The sequence below is a fragment of the Colias croceus genome, chromosome 1 (assembly GCF_905220415.1).
Source record: "Colias croceus chromosome 1, ilColCroc2.1".
NCBI lineage: Eukaryota > Metazoa > Arthropoda > Insecta > Lepidoptera > Pieridae > Colias > Colias croceus.
This window is the reverse complement of record NC_059537.1, coordinates 4,000,565-4,017,389: the sequence shown is the minus strand read 5'-3', so window position 1 is coordinate 4,017,389 and position 16,825 is coordinate 4,000,565. Positions and strand designations below refer to the sequence as shown.

Here is a 16,825-nt window from a genome sequence, read left to right as displayed (position 1 = left end):
TTTGTAGTCTTATTAGTTACTTAGAAAACATCATTGATATCGTTCGAAGTAAAAAATATAAATAATAGCGTGTTGATTAGTTTTGGAATGGGTTCCAAATTGATTGTAGTTTATTGTAGTGGCAAGAAAATTCTTTATTTGCGTTGTTTTATCTCAAATTATTGCAAGAAGGTCACAATAACAAGATTTTAAAAAATAAATAACACTTGTTCAAAAACTACAAACGATGCCAATAAATGTAGTATAGGTCAATTTTTTGTAGTCTTATTAGTTACTTAGAAAACATCATTGATATCGTTCGAAGTAAAAAATATAAATAATAGCGTGTTGATTAGTTTTGGAATGGGTTCCAAATTGATTGTAGTTTATTGTAGTGGCAAGAAAATTCTTTATTTGCGTTGTTTTATCTCAAATTATTGCAAGAAGGTCACAATAACAAGATTTTAAAAAATAAATAACACTTGTTCAAAAACTACAAACGATGCCAATAAATGTAGTATAGGTCAATTTTTTGTAGTCTTATTAGTTACTTAGAAAACATCATTGATATCGTTCGAAGTAAAAAATATAAATAATAGCGTGTTGATTAGTTTTGGAATGGGTTCCAAATTGATTGTAGTTTATTGTAGTGGCAAGAAAATTCTTTATTTGCGTTGTTTTATCTCAAATTATTGCAAGAAGGTCACAATAACAAGATTTTAAAAAATAAATAACACTTGTTCAAAAACTACAAACGATGCCAATAAATGTAGTATAGGTCAATTTTTTGTAGTCTTATTAGTTACTTTTTGTAGTCTTATTAGTTACTTAGAAAACATCATTCATATCGTTCGAAGTAAAAAATATAAATAATAGCGTGTTGATTAGTTTTGGAATGGGTTCCAAATTGATTGTAGTTTATTGTAGTGGCAAGAAAATTCTTTATTTGCGTTGTTTTATCTCAAATTATTGCAAGAAGGTCACAATAACAAGATTTTAAGAAATAAATAACACTTGTTCAAAAACTACAAACGATGCTAATAAATGTAGTATAGGTCAATTTTTAGGTAATAGGTAATCATCTATGGATTGATATTGAAGTTTTCTTCACAAGTATGGTCAATCAAAATAGTCTCAAAAGGGATCCGAATTCTGGCACTTCGTTATTACAAATCCCTGCTGAGCTAGAAGTGTTAAATAATACGTACATTTTAGTTGGTGCCATAGAGCATATATATATCAATGAGACTGGTCATTATCGACCTTACTTACGTAGAAGCAACAATAAATGGGAACTTCATGACGGAATCTCCAGCAGCTCTAAGAAAAAAGTAGTGTCTAAAAAAGATTTAATGAAGAAAAAAAAATACATATGCTATTTTATGTAATAAAATAATCATAAATATTTAGATGCAATTACAAGAGTGATATGTGATATAACTTAGTACTACTATTTGTTATTTTTTTATAATTTCAACTAATAATAAAACTACAAACGACACGAAATCCAAAGCTCATAATTGTTTTGAATATATTAACTTATTGAACACTAAATTTTTTGTTTTTTATTGCTTACAGGGGTTTAGCAGCCACTACAAACATATGAGTTTAGCTACAATCAACTACATTGTTTGTAGTTTTTGAACAAGTGTTATTTATTTTTTAAAATCTCGTTATTGTGACCTTCTTGCAATAATTTGAGATGAAACAACGCAAATAAAAAATTTTCTTGCCACTACAATAAACTACAATAAATTTGGAACCCATTCCAAAACTAATCAACACGCTATTATTTATATTTTTTACTTCGAACGATATCAATGATGTTTTCTAAGTAACTAATAAGACTACAAAAAGTAACTAATAAGACTACAAAAAATTGACCTATACTACATTTATTGGCATCGTTTGTAGTTTTTGAACAAGTGTTATTTATTTTTTAAAATCTTGTTATTGTGACCTTCTTGCAATAATTTGAGATAAAACAACGCAAATAAAGAATTTTCTTGCCACTACAATAAACTACAATCAATTTGGAACCCATTCCAAAACTCTGTGCCTCCAGTGAATAAGGGAATAACTCAAAAACAGCACTTTTCAGGAGAGACAAAAAACTATATATCAACACTAAATCTTTGTAACTTCAAATTTTTAAGCTTGTATGGGTAAGATATGATGTTAGACTTTAGTTTTACATATAAACAGATATTGTAACAACCCCATAAATATACTTTTTTCGTGTTTTTTTGTAGTTGTGGCCTTATGAACGAGTACTTCATGGAATAACTCAATGTATTCACATAATTTTTTTTTTGCTCTTTGCAATATAACGACTTATGCCCTAATGCACTATGTTCATAGTCGCATAACACGACTTATATTATTGCCAGTTTTGGTTTTATAGAAATAATGCGACTTATCATGCTTGAAATTTGTGTACTTTATGACTCAATTGAGGCCTTTTAGTGGAACAACCATGCATGTAGCTTGAAAAACGAATGAAATCAACGGATTTTTTATCGTTATTAGATATAATAAAAACAAAAAAACATTTAGGTGTTTATGCATTTAACCTTAGAAGTCCAATCTACGTAAATTTGATGTACACCGCGGCGAAATATCTTTGTCTTTTCTATATTTACCATCGAATCACTTCGAAATCCAGAAAAAACTCATTAGCCGTCGAGACCTAGCAGTACATAGTTGGCTCTTCCCGGTAAATTCCGCCATTTTGTAGTAAAGAGGATGTTGTACGTCATTTTGACGTATAATTGGGCTTTTCGTAACTTTTACGATTGTTTAAAAAAAATATTTTGTGATTTATTTGAATATTTTTTTTCCAAGTCACGTTTTACATGATATTATATATACTATATATTGGGTATAAAATAGGATCCAGAAAACTTTAACACTAGGACGAAAAACCTTCAATTTTAGTAAATGACTGTTGTCCTCCGCTGGATTTGGACTCCAAGAAAGAGGATTGGGTGGCTGAGATGTTGTCTGGTGGTTATAAACGAATATGTCATGGTGGTTATACATTGAGAATACAAGCACTATAAAGAGATAAGAGAAGCTCGAAAACCATATTCCTGTATGTTCAGTTACCTTACAGGGAAAGGTATAGGTGGTCTGTGGCGATATTTTACAGCATGATATGAAATTTTAACAATTTCTATATCTTATAATATCAAAATAAATATAGATAAATAAAGAAAAAACAATGAGCCGCAGAGATTTTATGAAAAAATTAAGCACAGATTTGAAGGTGCCTTGGATGCAAATACGACTTGAAGAGACTCTACGTGACAATATCCCAATTTTTTCAAAATATATGGTACCAGAGTATCCATAATATGTTAACGAATATGCAGGACCAAAATAGTATCGATATTGCGGATTTTTTCCTATAAAAAAGGCAAATTACAGTGGCTAAAACGCTATATGAGAGAGAACACAATATTCATAATTGTCAAGACTGGTTATAATTTTTTTTTCTATGCGTCTATAATTATAGTATTATTGGTTAGATTAAATTAAAAAAAAACTAAGTAGTTATTTTTTATAAAACTTACCCAATTATAAGAAGAAAAGTTTAACATTTTTGTTGGCTTTTTTAGATAATTCAATTATCGTTCTGTATTTATATAAACAAAGAGTATAATATCATTAAATGCACTTAATGTGTTAATTAAAACTGTATTTTTATCTATTGCAAAAAATAGTTAATTTCCATAGAAATATTATTAGTATCCCAAGTTGACTGATAAATACCTTTTTTTTTTTAAATAATATAAAGATTTATTGTTGCATATTTATTGAAAAAACGATTGAAAAATATTATAAAGCAAAAAGAAATAGTGTCTGTTGTTTCCTGCAGTATTCAAATAGACCAATAGCAACACGGCATTAATGCGAAACTGTCTCATTTCGTCACTTGAACCAATGACACTAAGAGTTGTTCCTTTATGCTCATGTTAGAAAAATGACACAAATGCGTTTATATACTAAAATAGTGTTAGCACGGATGGAACAAAATGAGTTATGTCTTTATTCAAAAAGTATAACTACACATACGTCCTTGTGTTCGTGGGTTATTTTGACTCGAGACGAATAGTTCCTTTGCGATTGCCTAAAATGATGGATAAGGTAACTTATACCGTTAATCACACCCTACTTATACCGTTTGGGTCATTCGAAAAAATGGGTTAGGATGCAGCTAGAGATATGTCCTTTTGATATGTTGTGTATTTTGACGAGCTGAATCCAATGGTGCAATAAAAACCAAAGGGAATAACTCGTCTTACTCCCTTATTCACTGGAGGCACAGAACTAATCAACACGCTATTATTTATATTTTTTACTTCGAACGATATCAATGATGTTTTCTAAGTAACTAATAAGACTGCAAAAAATTTACCTATACTACATTTATTGGCATCGTTTGTAGTTTTTGAACAAGTGTTATTTATTTTTTAAAATCTTGTTATTGTGGCCTTCTTGCAATAATTTGAGATAAAACAACGCAAATAAAGAATTTTCTTGCCACTACAATAAACTACAATCAATTTGGAACCCATTCCAAAACTAATCAACACGCTATTATTTATATTTTTTACTTCGAACGATATCAATGATGTTTTCTAAGTAACTAATAAGACTACAAAAAATTGACCTATACTACATTTATTGGCATCGTTTGTAGTTTTTGAACAAGTGTTATTTATTTTTTAAAATCTTGTTATTGTGACCTTCTTGCAATAATTTGAGATAAAACAACGCAAATAAAGAATTTTCTTGCCACTACAATAAACTACAATCAATTTGGAACCCATTCCAAAACTAATCAACACGCTATTATTTATATTTTTTACTTCGAACGATATCAATGATGTTTTCTAAGTAACTAATAAGACTACAAAAAGTAACATTGACCTATACTACATTTATTGGCATCGTTTGTAGTTTTTGAACAAGTGTTATTTATTTTTTAAAATCTTGTTATTGTGACCTTCTTGCAATAATTTGAGATAAAACAACGAAAATAAAGAATTTTCTTGCCACTACAATAAACTACAATCAATTTGGAACCCATTCCAAAACTAATCAACACGCTATTATTTATATTTTTTACTTCGAACGATATCAATGATGTTTTCTAAGTAACTAATAAGACTACAAAAAATTGACCTATACTACATTTATTGGCATCGTTTGTAGTTTTTGAACAAGTGTTATTTATTTTTTAAAATCTTGTTATTGTGACCTTCTTGCAATAATTTGAGATAAAACAACGCAAATAAAGAATTTTCTTGCCACTACAATAAACTACAATCAATTTGGAACCCATTCCAAAACTAATCAACACGCTATTATTTATATTTTTTACTTCGAACGATATCAATGATGTTTTCTAAGTAACTAATAAGACTACAAAAAATTGACCTATACTACATTTATTAGCATCGTTTGTAGGTAAAATAGGCTGAAAAAAAGTAAGGTTTTTTTTAAAGCGGGTTCCAGCGTGACGGAGCTCCTCGGTGGATGTCCAAGCCGGATGGATACAGCAACCATTAGACCATTTCCAGTCGAACTCTCAAACATGGAAGATGAGGTATTTTTCAACTTTACAATATTTTCGGCAAAATGGTCCTGTATTTATATATTTGGGAGGAGAAGGAGTAGCCGACCCAGTACACTTACAGATTGGAGTAATACAAGAATTAGCACAAGAAACGGGAGGGGCAATGTTCATGACTGAGCATCGATATTATGGACTAAGTAAACCGTTTCCTAATTTAAATACGGAAAATTTGAAGTGGTTATCATCAGCGCAAGCCCTTGCTGATATAGCGAAATTAATCACATACATAAAATCTGATCCTAAATTTATGAGATCAAAAGTCGTCTTGATCGGAGGATCATACGCTGGTAATTTAGCTGCATGGATGAGGCTGAAATTCCCTAATTTAGTTGACGCAGCTTACGCGAGTAGCAGTCCAGTTTTGGCAAAAAAAGATTTTTATGAGTACTTGGAGAAAGTAAATCAAAATTATCAGAAATATGGAACGCCGAACTGTTTGGTTAAAACTAAAACCATTTTTCAAAGGTATAAAACACAGCTCCAAAGCGTACAAGGCATCACGCAGCTAAAACGAGAAAATAATATTTGCGATACTAGCGATTTTAGTAATATTAGAAATCAATGGTTCTTTTTCTTGAGTAAAATTAATCCATTTACACAATCGTCACAATCTGGAGGGCCGATACAAATTAAGAATCATTGTTATCAATTGGAAAAACAGAATACACACTATTATTCAAGGAACAACAGAAAGACGTGTGAAGACATGACCTATGTTACATTCATTGACAGTATACGAAGAAGCAGTGACTTCCATGCGTGGTTTTATCAGGTCTGTACTGAATTCGGATATTTCCAAACAACAACGTCTAAATCACAACCATTTGGTGACGTTAATCCTAAAGAATTTTATTTGCATATATGTAAAGATTTATTCGGTGCTGACTTTAATGAAGCAAGAGTTGACAGGGGTGTGCAAAAAACCAATCAAGTTTACGGGGGATTAAGACCGAATGTAACTCGCGTAGTATTTGTTAATGGGGATGTAGATCCATGGAGTACTTTGAGTATTCTTGTAAAGCAGTCTTCAGAAGTGCCAGCTGTTGTCATACCTGGAGCAATACATTGTCAAGATCTAAGTGCTACGTATCACTCTCCAGAAACACTTAAACAAGCTACGAAGTATGCTAAAAATATGGTAAAAACTTGGATTGGTATGGGAAATGGACCAAGGTTCATGGACGCTGCATTACAAACGTCCCCTGTATAATTTTGATCAATAAAATATAAAAGTTTTCCTATCTAACCTTGAAAATAAACGGCAGGATATAATTGATTTTCTTACATTTAATTAAAAAATAAAAATATCGAAAATTTAAGATGTTTTTTTTGCATCCTATCAATAATAATTTATTATAATAGACATATTGAATAAACGATTGCTGAAAATCTTGGAAAGGATAGTAATACAATTAGCTTTATATTGTGAACTCCTTATTTATTTCTAATTCTCATTTCCAGCTTGGAGTAGAGAATATACAAAAAATAATAATTAAAATGTTATAATATGAATTATAAAATAAAATAACCTAAGCTTACCTTGCAAAAAAGCCTTGATGAGATGTGATCTCGTTTTGAAAGTAACAAACAGTATTCTGAAACTAATTATAATTATTATCGTGGCAAAAAAATCAATCAGTGTAAAAGATGTAAAATATCGTTGCCCCTTTCTCCACAAAACATCAGTAACTGATTGCCAGTATTGTAATGATGTAAATTTCCTTGACACTAGTTTTCCGATAATTATAATTCATGTTATTAGAGAAAACGCTAATAAAAATAAATAACTTTCATACCTATAAAAATACATTCTTTGTAAAATACTTTTTTATAAAGAATGTCGAGTTGAAATATTAATTTTCGAAATATTTAAAACATTCTTTTAACGCATTCTTACAATTTTTATACAATACGATAGAACATGTTCGATTTTCAGATTTGGTCTAGTTTGAGATTGCAAAAAAATGCTTGTTATTTCTTTCTTTTTTTTTTCAAATTTCAACTGCCCAGCTACAGCGCGGCGTCTTGAGCTCGGTCTTATTGTCGGACCTGTCACTGAACTCGTCATATTGTTCTTATGAAAATTATGGAATAGGGTGTGAATTTGCGCGATATTGTAGATACTTTAAATTATTTAAAATTCTGCAACGTATATTGTATAAGTGAGTATTCCCTGAGAGCTTGCTAAATGTAATCAAAATGTATGTGAATCATGCTTAAAGCAAATCAGATTAAAGTGAAAAAGAAAGTTTATGTTTACAGATAACATCTTTTAATGTTGCTTTGGTAATGACGGGAATGCAAAATAATAATTAGCTAACTGCGTAGAAGAGTGTTGGAATTGAACAACAATTTCATATTGATAACATTATTAAAATTTTGATAAAATTTCAAATATTTTCTTTTAATACCTTAACTTCGTTAGACTATATATTGCATTGATTGTTGGATTATTCCACAGAACATTCATCAAGTGGCGAAGTAAAGTTCTAAAAAAAATAATGGATATAATAACGCTTTCTTTTATACTATACTCTCTTCAATGTGTGTATAGTTTTGACTTGTACGATACTGGATTCAATTATTTAACTAAACAATTCTTGCAGGATGTATCAAAATTTGGTGTAATAATATCTGCTGAAGCTCGATCGATCCAACAGCCCATAGACCATTTCGGTGAAAATTCCCAGACTTGGCAGATGAGATATTTTGAAAGTTTAGATTACTTTCAGAAAAATGGCCCTATATATATTTTTATAGGTGGTGAAGGTGAAGCAAATCCACTATTCTTATCTGGTGGAGAGATAAACCAACTGGCTCAAGAAACAAACGGTGCAATGTATATGACCGAACATCGGTATTATGGAAAAAGTAAGCCTTTTGATGATATAAACACGGAAAATTTGAAATGGCTTTCCTCAAAACAAGCCCTTGCTGACGTAGCGAATTTGATTAAGAGCATCAAATCTGATTCAAGATTTCAAAATTCAAAAGTTGTTGTGATTGGCGGATCTTATGCAGGAAGTTTAGCGGCATGGATGAAATTGAAGTACCCTGAATTAGTGGATGCTGCTATTGCAAGCAGCGGGCCGGTTTTAGCAAAGAAGGATTTTTCTGATTATCTTCAGAAAGTAAATGACGACTATGAACGATATGGCACGCCAGGTTGTTTGACAAATATAAAAGCTAAGTTTCAAAAATTCCAAGAAATGCTTCAAACCTCCGAAGGTATTCAACAACTTAAGCAAGAGCAGAACATTTGTGAAGAAGTTGATATGAGCGATAGGAAAAATCAATTCGTATTTTTCATGATAAATATCTCACCTTTCATGCTACAATCACAATATGGGGGCCCAGACAAAATAAGAGATCACTGTTCCAATTTACAGATGGAAAAATTATCAAAAAAACTCCCTTGGAATATTAAAAATTGTAATGATGTTAGTTTCCAAGGCTTCATTAATTTTATGAAGCGAAGTGATAATTACCATTCGTGGTTTTATCAGCAATGTACTGAATTTGGATATTTCCAGACAACTTCTTCTAGATCTCAACCATTCGGTGATGCTGTGTCTAAAGACATGTATATAGAAATTTGCAAAAATTTGTTTGGTCCTGAATTTGATGAAGACAAGGTAGATAATGCTGTACAAACAACTAATAGCGCTTACGGTGGACAAAGACCAGATGTAAAACAAGTTGTATTTGTTAATGGTGACGTCGATCCCTGGAGTACGTTAAGTGTGCTCCAAGACTTATCTGACGAAGCACCGGCTATTGTGGTACCTAAAGGGACACATTGTGCAGATATAGTAATAAGGCCTGATTCAAGCGAAGAGCTAAAAGGAGCTGTCGAGCGTATCAAACAATATATTAAAAAATGGATTGGTGTTGGCAATATTCCTGTTTGATCACTTATTAACCAACCAAAATACAAATATAATTATCAGAAATGAAGTCTTATATTTTCTTTTACAAAGGTCAATTCCAAAAGCTTTTACAGATTACTAAAATAATTAAACATGTAAGCAAATAACTTCATTTGTGTGTAAAATTATTCACACAGTGTTTTTTTTATAAACAATATTTATGTGAATAGAATACGAATAACATAAATTTTACCGGAAGTATTGAATCTATAATATCTAGGACAATTAAAAAAACTCAAACCAAAAACAACAACAAAAACAGTTTTACTGTACATTATGATATTAGTTAACTAAATTATACAATACTCAAGTTCAAATTCTTATTATAGCGTACCTACCTAGTAGAAATAAAATACTGCCTTTACACATTTTAAGAACTTAATTAAAGTATAGAGACAAGGCAGTCGTAATAGGTTAATGAACCGTTATAAGCACTTTAAAATTTTAATCAATCAAATGACTGACGATAAAAACTATTTTGAATTATATTCACAAAATTATAACATAAAATTGGCACATTTAAATTTTTATGAAATGCTATAAGTACTTTAATTTCTTTCTCACTATTTTATCATTATTACTCCTATTAACATATCGATTAATGAAGGCATTTCAGAACAAAGTACTGGAAAATGTGGTATTTGCCACCATATTCAAATGATAGTCATAAAATTTAAATAAATTAAAGTGTATATTTTTACCAAAATGATAACCTCATTTTACGATATAACTCATTTCTCGTTTAATATTTCATCGAAGCACTTATCATTTACAAGTGCGGGTTAAATTTTAGTAAAATGAATCTTTTAATTTTTTCATTATTACTTTTCAACCTTCAGTATATACATTGTATAGATTTTGATTCAGGATATAACCACTTGATTGAACTAATTTTTCATATGCTATCGGACGCTGATACGGACACTAATTCCGAAGCTTCTACTGAAACCCGTTGGATTGAGCAGCCATTAGACCACTTCGAGCCTAATTCAGAGACATGGAAAATGAGATACTTTGAGCGGTTAGAGCACTTTAAACATGGTGGACCAATATATGTGTTTCTTGGTGGGGAAGGTGAAGCGAATCCAAGTTATCTATCAATTGGGACACTTTATGAATTAGCAGAAGAAACGAATGGAGCAATGTTCATGACGGAACATCGATATTATGGACAGAGTAAACCTTTCAATGACTCGACAACAGAAAATATGAAATGGCTGTCTTCGAGACAGGCTCTTGCTGATATAGCGAAACTAATACAGGATTTAAAGTCTAATAATAAATTCACTAAATCAAAAGTTGTTCTGGTTGGAGGATCTTACGCAGGTAACTTAGCTGCATGGATGAGGCTAAAGTATCCCCATTTAATCGATGCAGCTATCGCGAGTAGCGGTCCGGTTTTAGCGAAAAAAGATTTTTATAAATATATTGAGAAAGTAAATGATAATTATGATCAATATGGTACATTCAACTGTTGGAGAACTATTAGAGATATGTTTAAACGATACAAAGAAATGCTTAAAAGCTCCAAAGGGATTGAACAACTTAAACGAGAACATAATATATGCAAAGAAAACGATTTAACGGATGTTAAAAATCAATGGATCTTCTTCATGTCAAAGATGTCACCATACATGACCAAGTCACAATATGGTGGCCAGAAGGAAATAAAAAAACATTGTTATTATATAGAAGTAACTGAACGTTTACAACAGATAAAGTTTTTTGAAAAATTTATTTGGGATTCAAGAGATGATTGTAACGACGTGGATTTCGATGGATTGATTACGTATTTCAATCAGAGCGATGTCTATCATTCATGGTTTTACCAAGTGTGCACTGAATTTGGATATTTCCAAACAACATCGTCTAATGACCAACCGTTCGGTGACGTTCTACCAACTGACTATTATTTGGAGATTTGTAAGCAATTATACGGTTTTGACGAAGCGAGGGTTGATAATGGTGTGGAGAATGTGAACGAGATGTACGGTGGGCTAACACCTAATGTTACTCATGTTGTATTTGTTAACGGTGATATGGATCCTTGGAGCACTATAAGCGTTCTTGAAGATATTTCTTATAAAGCCCCAGCAGTAGTGATACCTAGAGAAACTCATTGTTCTGATCTATATGTAGGTCGTGATGCTTCTGAAGAGTTGAAAGAGGCTCAGAAGCATATCAAAAGTTTGATTAAACATTGGATCGGTCTGGGAGATTATACCAAGCCATCGGTATGATACCATAAGCATTATTTTCACAGCACAGTTTGAATTAATCAGTATTATGAAATCGCTAAAAATTGTAACGCACATCATTAATATTAATGTTTCAATTATTATTTATTAGCTTTTCGCCCGCGGCCTCGCCCGCTTTGCCTAAAACCTAATAAATTATATACTAAAACCTTCCTCTGGAATCAATCTATCTATTAAAAAAACCGTATCAAAATCCGTTGCGTAGTTTTAAAGATTGAAGCATACATATGGATATTGGGACAGACGACGATTTTGTTTTATACTACGTAGTGATTATTACATTTTAATGCAAGTACTACCTTATTTCAATGAGGGTGTGGGTCATATAAGAAAAACAAAGGTTTTAAAAATAATTGTATATTTAATTCATACAAATTCTCCTTAGAATAGGTTACTTGATAACCAACACCCTGCGATACAGTCGGGTTGTTGATGTTAACACTAACTCAAAGTAAAATCGCCAACACGGTTAGTGTAAATACGAATTAAATAAAACTAGATTGTGTGATGGCGAAATTACTTTACTATATAAAATTAACAAACATTTTTCGAAAATAAATACATTTTTGTTTCAAATATTTATCTACTTTTTCGTAAAAATCGCATAAATACATCCAAAAACGAGTTTTGTTACAAATTAACATACTGACATTACTGATAATTAAATTATTTAAGTGTTACTGTGTTCATGTATTATTCATAATTATTATGTCTATTATACACATAAGATAAAATGAAATGGTAACCTGTCTAGCACCTCCGATACAATAATTTTGAAATTGAACATAGAAATAGACAATAAGTATAAGTTTTGTGGTTCGATTAATAAAATAAATTTTTATAGATGCATATCAAGAGATAAAAACAAAGATTTATTAATAAATTGATATCCAATACTATTTAAATTACATAATTAAGCTAGATACGGATAAATCCTAAAGTACAAAATTATCAATACTTACAATACCTATATTAAGATAATATTATAATAATTGAGTATTTATATATCTACTTACATTAAAGTAATTAATCAGATGTATCAGTATATGAATATAAAAATATGAAAGCCTTAATTATAGAAAATGAAATATTTACAATAGAATACAAAGACAGTATAAAAATAGAAAGAAGTAGGTATACAAATTTAAAGCGCTACTACAAAATCAATTTATCAGTTGTCAACTCATAAAATTTCCCAACCCTGTATTGACTAGGATTGACATAAGTCAAAAGACCACAATGTAACTCGATAACAACGAATCCTATTTCTAATCTAGAGTTACACGATCTAAACGAAACACGGTTAAGTGGCAGTGTTCAGCTGAACCATTTACAATCAATGTATCGAACGTCCTTATACTCGAACGTGTTCCTTTTGAGACGTTAAAAGTTTAGTTTATTATGATTCATAAATAATTCTGAACAAAATAATGGCTATTTTTATTAATTATTTGTTAAAAAGTTGTATTGACGGTCTTAAGTGACAATTAACGTCTCAAAACTGGCAACACTTACATAAAAAGTTCGAGTATCGGGCAGTGTGATGACATGTAAACTAAACTACGCTAACAACTCGCTAATGTATATTACATTCTATGTACATTACGCGCGCGCTTGTGTGTATGTATGTGTGTGTATACTATAGTGTTCGTTTTTATGGACACGAGGAATGTTTGTTTGTCTGAATTTGTGTATGTCAGTCCCAGTTCTTAATGGACGAGAAGTATTTGTATTGGTGTTTGAGTGTGTGACATTCTGGTTCTCGATGGACATGTGATGTTTGTGCGTCAGTCTTAGTCTTTTATATGTGTCTCAGTCTGCATATCCATGCATCTGCACGCGTGTGTGTTATGTATGTATGTATGAGCGCGTCTACCTTCATACCAGTCCACTACATACTTGTGATATATGTCTGTACGCACGTGTATGCGGGCGCGCGTGTAGTGTATCTATGAGCGCGAATACCTCACTTCTAACAAACATGTGTCATGACGTATCAATGTATGTAAGCTCACGTGTGTATTAATGTGTATGTAACTAGGTATTTATCTATGAGTGGCGTATGGCATGACATATACGGGAGTACGGCAATCCCGCTCTTACTGACATGTAGCATGACGTATCTATGTATGTTTACGTATGTATTTGTGTCTGTAAACGCACGTGTTTATCTATGAGTGCGCGCTAATACCTCAATCTCAACAGACATGTGGCATGATATATCTATGTGTGTGTGTTACATAGTTAATGTGTGCGCGTGTATCATGTATGTATGCGCACGAGTACCTCAATCCGTACAGACATGTGGCGTATCTATGTTTATGCGTGCGTCTGTGTAATTGTATGTGTGTGCGCGTGTATGTGTTTTTACGCGCGAGTACCGTAATCCCTACGTACACATAGTATGACGACACGTGGCATGACGTATCTAAGTCTATGTAAGCGCACGCGTGTATCTATCATGTGTATGTGTGTGCTAGTACCTCAATTCCTACAGACATGTGGCGTATGACGTATCTATGTTTATGCGGGCGCGTGTATCTGTGTATATGTATGTGTGTGCGCGCGAGTACCTCATTCCAGCACACGCACTGAGCACTCAGTCCCAGTCCTCAATGTACATCTGCCTCGCGTGCGGGTGCGCGAGGGGCGCGTGTGCGAGCGGGAGCGGGTGCGGGTGGGGGGGGAGAGGCGCGGCGTGCGGCGGGAAGCGCTGCGGGACCCGCCCGTACACCGCGTACGGGTCGTAGTGCTCGCCGTCTGCGGGGAGGATATTGTTATATATGGGTGGTTTTCATTTTCTGGTTGAGTATGTAAATACTTGGATATATAATCTTTCACGCGTTGATTATTTTGTTTTATCAAACTGGGGCGGACGCCTGACCAATTGGTCGGATTGGCGTGAAAGGATGCGGGTTCGAGTCCCGCCTCGTGATAGAATTTTTTCTATCCATACTAATATTATAAATGCGAAAGTAACTCTGTCTGTCTGTTACTCAATCACGACTTAACTACTGAACCAATTTGCATGAAATTTGGTATAGAGATATTTTGATACCCGAGAAAGAACATAGAATAGGTTTTATCCCGGAAATCCCACGGGAACGGGAACTATGCGGGTTTTTCTTTGACTGCGCGGGCGAAGCCGCGGATGGAAAGCTAGTTCTTTATAAATTTATAAAATAATCAAGTTTCGCGATGTAAATTCTGTACGGATAACTCAAATGTTTATGGTGATTGGTTTGTTTGATATTCCGAGAAATTTGCTCAAAAAACAAACTACCGATCGCAATGAATATTAAAGTTATTAATAATAATAATGAACGTTGATAATCCACATACTTATATTAAGGAGAAAGATTATACAATTAAAGTATTTGTATACTTAGCCAGAAAATGAAAACATCAAAAAGGTATATCTAGATGTGATCATTAGAATTCCTCCTAAACCACCGCATTTTTCCAACAAATATTATGAATAATAACATGCAGAATATGGAATACTAAAAATACAATAATAAATGATTGTCCAAAATATTTGTCAGAAAATAACCATTTAATTCATTCACCAAAAATATAAATCAATCAATTGGTCATATAAAATGATTGATAATCCAGTTGAATCATGCAAATTTTCATTCGATACCAATCTCAGTGAACTCTGATACTAGATCATAATTGATTGAGTATAATTGCATGCCTTCATAATTACCAATATGTAAATTAATTAAATAAATGAATATAAAAAGAAAAAACTAGTGTTCGTAAACAATAATTGGTATAATTAGTTACATTTTTTATAATACTTTAAGTTCAAAATATTAATTCGTTTTTTGTGAATATTAAAATATTAATAATTATTATTCGTGAGTGTGCATTATAAAAAAAAAATGATCATTAGAAATTCCATGATTAATTTGCTATATTATTATTGCAGTGCAAAAAATTACTAAATACCAGATTCTCAACTCTCAGATTCTAAAATAAAAATAAACATTGAGACAAAAAATAAAGTACACTTCGATAGAAATGTTTCACATTATCTATTAACATATTTTATGGGTTTCTCGATAATGTGTGGTCGCGAGAAAAAGCAAAATGTAATGTTGGAGTTACACGCTCACGCTCATGTAACGTTCAATATTTCCACACGTTTTATTCGAAAATACGATTTCTGTTTGCGTATTTGTTTATTTATTTTGTAGAATTTATCGGTGTGGAATTTGAAAATTTCTCTCGATCCATGCGAATGTGAGAGAGGATAAAAGTGGGATATTAATTTAACATCACTTTGAAAAAGCAATTCGAGGTGAATTGAAAAAAAATATTTTTCAAACATAATAAAGTACATAATAATGTATCTGCTAATACATAGATATAATAAGTAAATTATACTTACGCATACAAATATATTATAGTATTATATCTGTGCCAATACTATAAATAGACATACTCAAGCTCGAAAACATGCTTCAATACGAAGCCCCAATGATATCGACAAAACTCCAAGTGACTACGTACTACCCCCGTACCATGACGTCTTAAAGCAGTATTATTTCTAGCGTAGAAAAAAGACAGCTCTATATAGGTCGTCTAGCGCCATCACTTTCCTACATTGGAAATAATACTGCTATAAAATATCATAGCAACCTCATGTTGATCACAACGAGATCAACATTGACTTATCTAACATTCGAAGCAAAGCTTGCTTGTAGCAGCGAATGGTCGGCACTTCGCTGCTCCCGGCTGTAATGATAAACTGAAAAACTAAGAGGTGAAACAAGACTAGAATGGTCGATTTAGTAGAGACATTTAACCGTTTTGCTGTTAAGAAAATAAAGGATTTTTGTGAGTTTGAAGTATTTGAGATAGGAAGGACTAGAGTCAAGATATAAAGAGAGTTGTGGTTTAACTCTAAAATACTCGAAAATAATCTGAGGAGAATTATCCCAATATATTATCCGAGGTGGATTGCAGTTCAATTTAACATCTGAATACCAAAAAAACGAAATTAT

The 16,825-nt window shown here is 31.9% G+C and overlaps 4 protein-coding genes across 5 annotated transcripts in view; 3 read left to right on the top strand and 1 right to left on the bottom strand.

Moving 5' to 3' along the window:
* Positions 1-1,094: 1,094 nt before the first annotated feature.
* On the top strand, positions 1,095-6,860 carry LOC123697068 (putative serine protease K12H4.7). Its single transcript, XM_045643834.1, has 2 exons — positions 1,095-1,183; positions 5,513-6,860. The coding sequence occupies exons 1-2, from the start codon at positions 1,095-1,097 to the stop codon at positions 6,831-6,833; spliced, it is 1,410 nt and encodes a 469-aa protein (XP_045499790.1). The 3' UTR covers positions 6,834-6,860.
* Positions 6,861-8,073: 1,213 nt separating this feature from the next.
* Positions 8,074-9,580, top strand: LOC123692581 (putative serine protease K12H4.7). Its single transcript, XM_045637346.1, has one exon. The coding sequence runs from the start codon at positions 8,125-8,127 to the stop codon at positions 9,532-9,534; it is 1,410 nt and encodes a 469-aa protein (XP_045493302.1). The 5' UTR covers positions 8,074-8,124; the 3' UTR covers positions 9,535-9,580.
* A 712-nt stretch (positions 9,581-10,292) lies between these two features.
* Positions 10,293-12,163, top strand: LOC123696168 (putative serine protease K12H4.7). Its single transcript, XM_045642226.1, has one exon. The coding sequence runs from the start codon at positions 10,350-10,352 to the stop codon at positions 11,790-11,792; it is 1,443 nt and encodes a 480-aa protein (XP_045498182.1). The 5' UTR covers positions 10,293-10,349; the 3' UTR covers positions 11,793-12,163.
* The window catches only part of LOC123696156, a 162,725-nt gene continuing 158,051 nt past the window's right edge, over positions 12,152-16,825 (bottom strand). For both annotated transcript variants that reach the window (XM_045642209.1, XM_045642216.1), the window contains 2 exons: positions 14,332-14,570; positions 12,152-14,127 (listed from right to left, as the gene is read on the bottom strand). In XM_045642209.1, the coding sequence (XP_045498165.1) occupies positions 14,410-14,570 (161 nt within the window). In that variant the 3' untranslated portion in view covers positions 12,152-14,127; positions 14,332-14,409. The remainder of the gene's footprint in view (positions 14,128-14,331; positions 14,571-16,825) is intronic.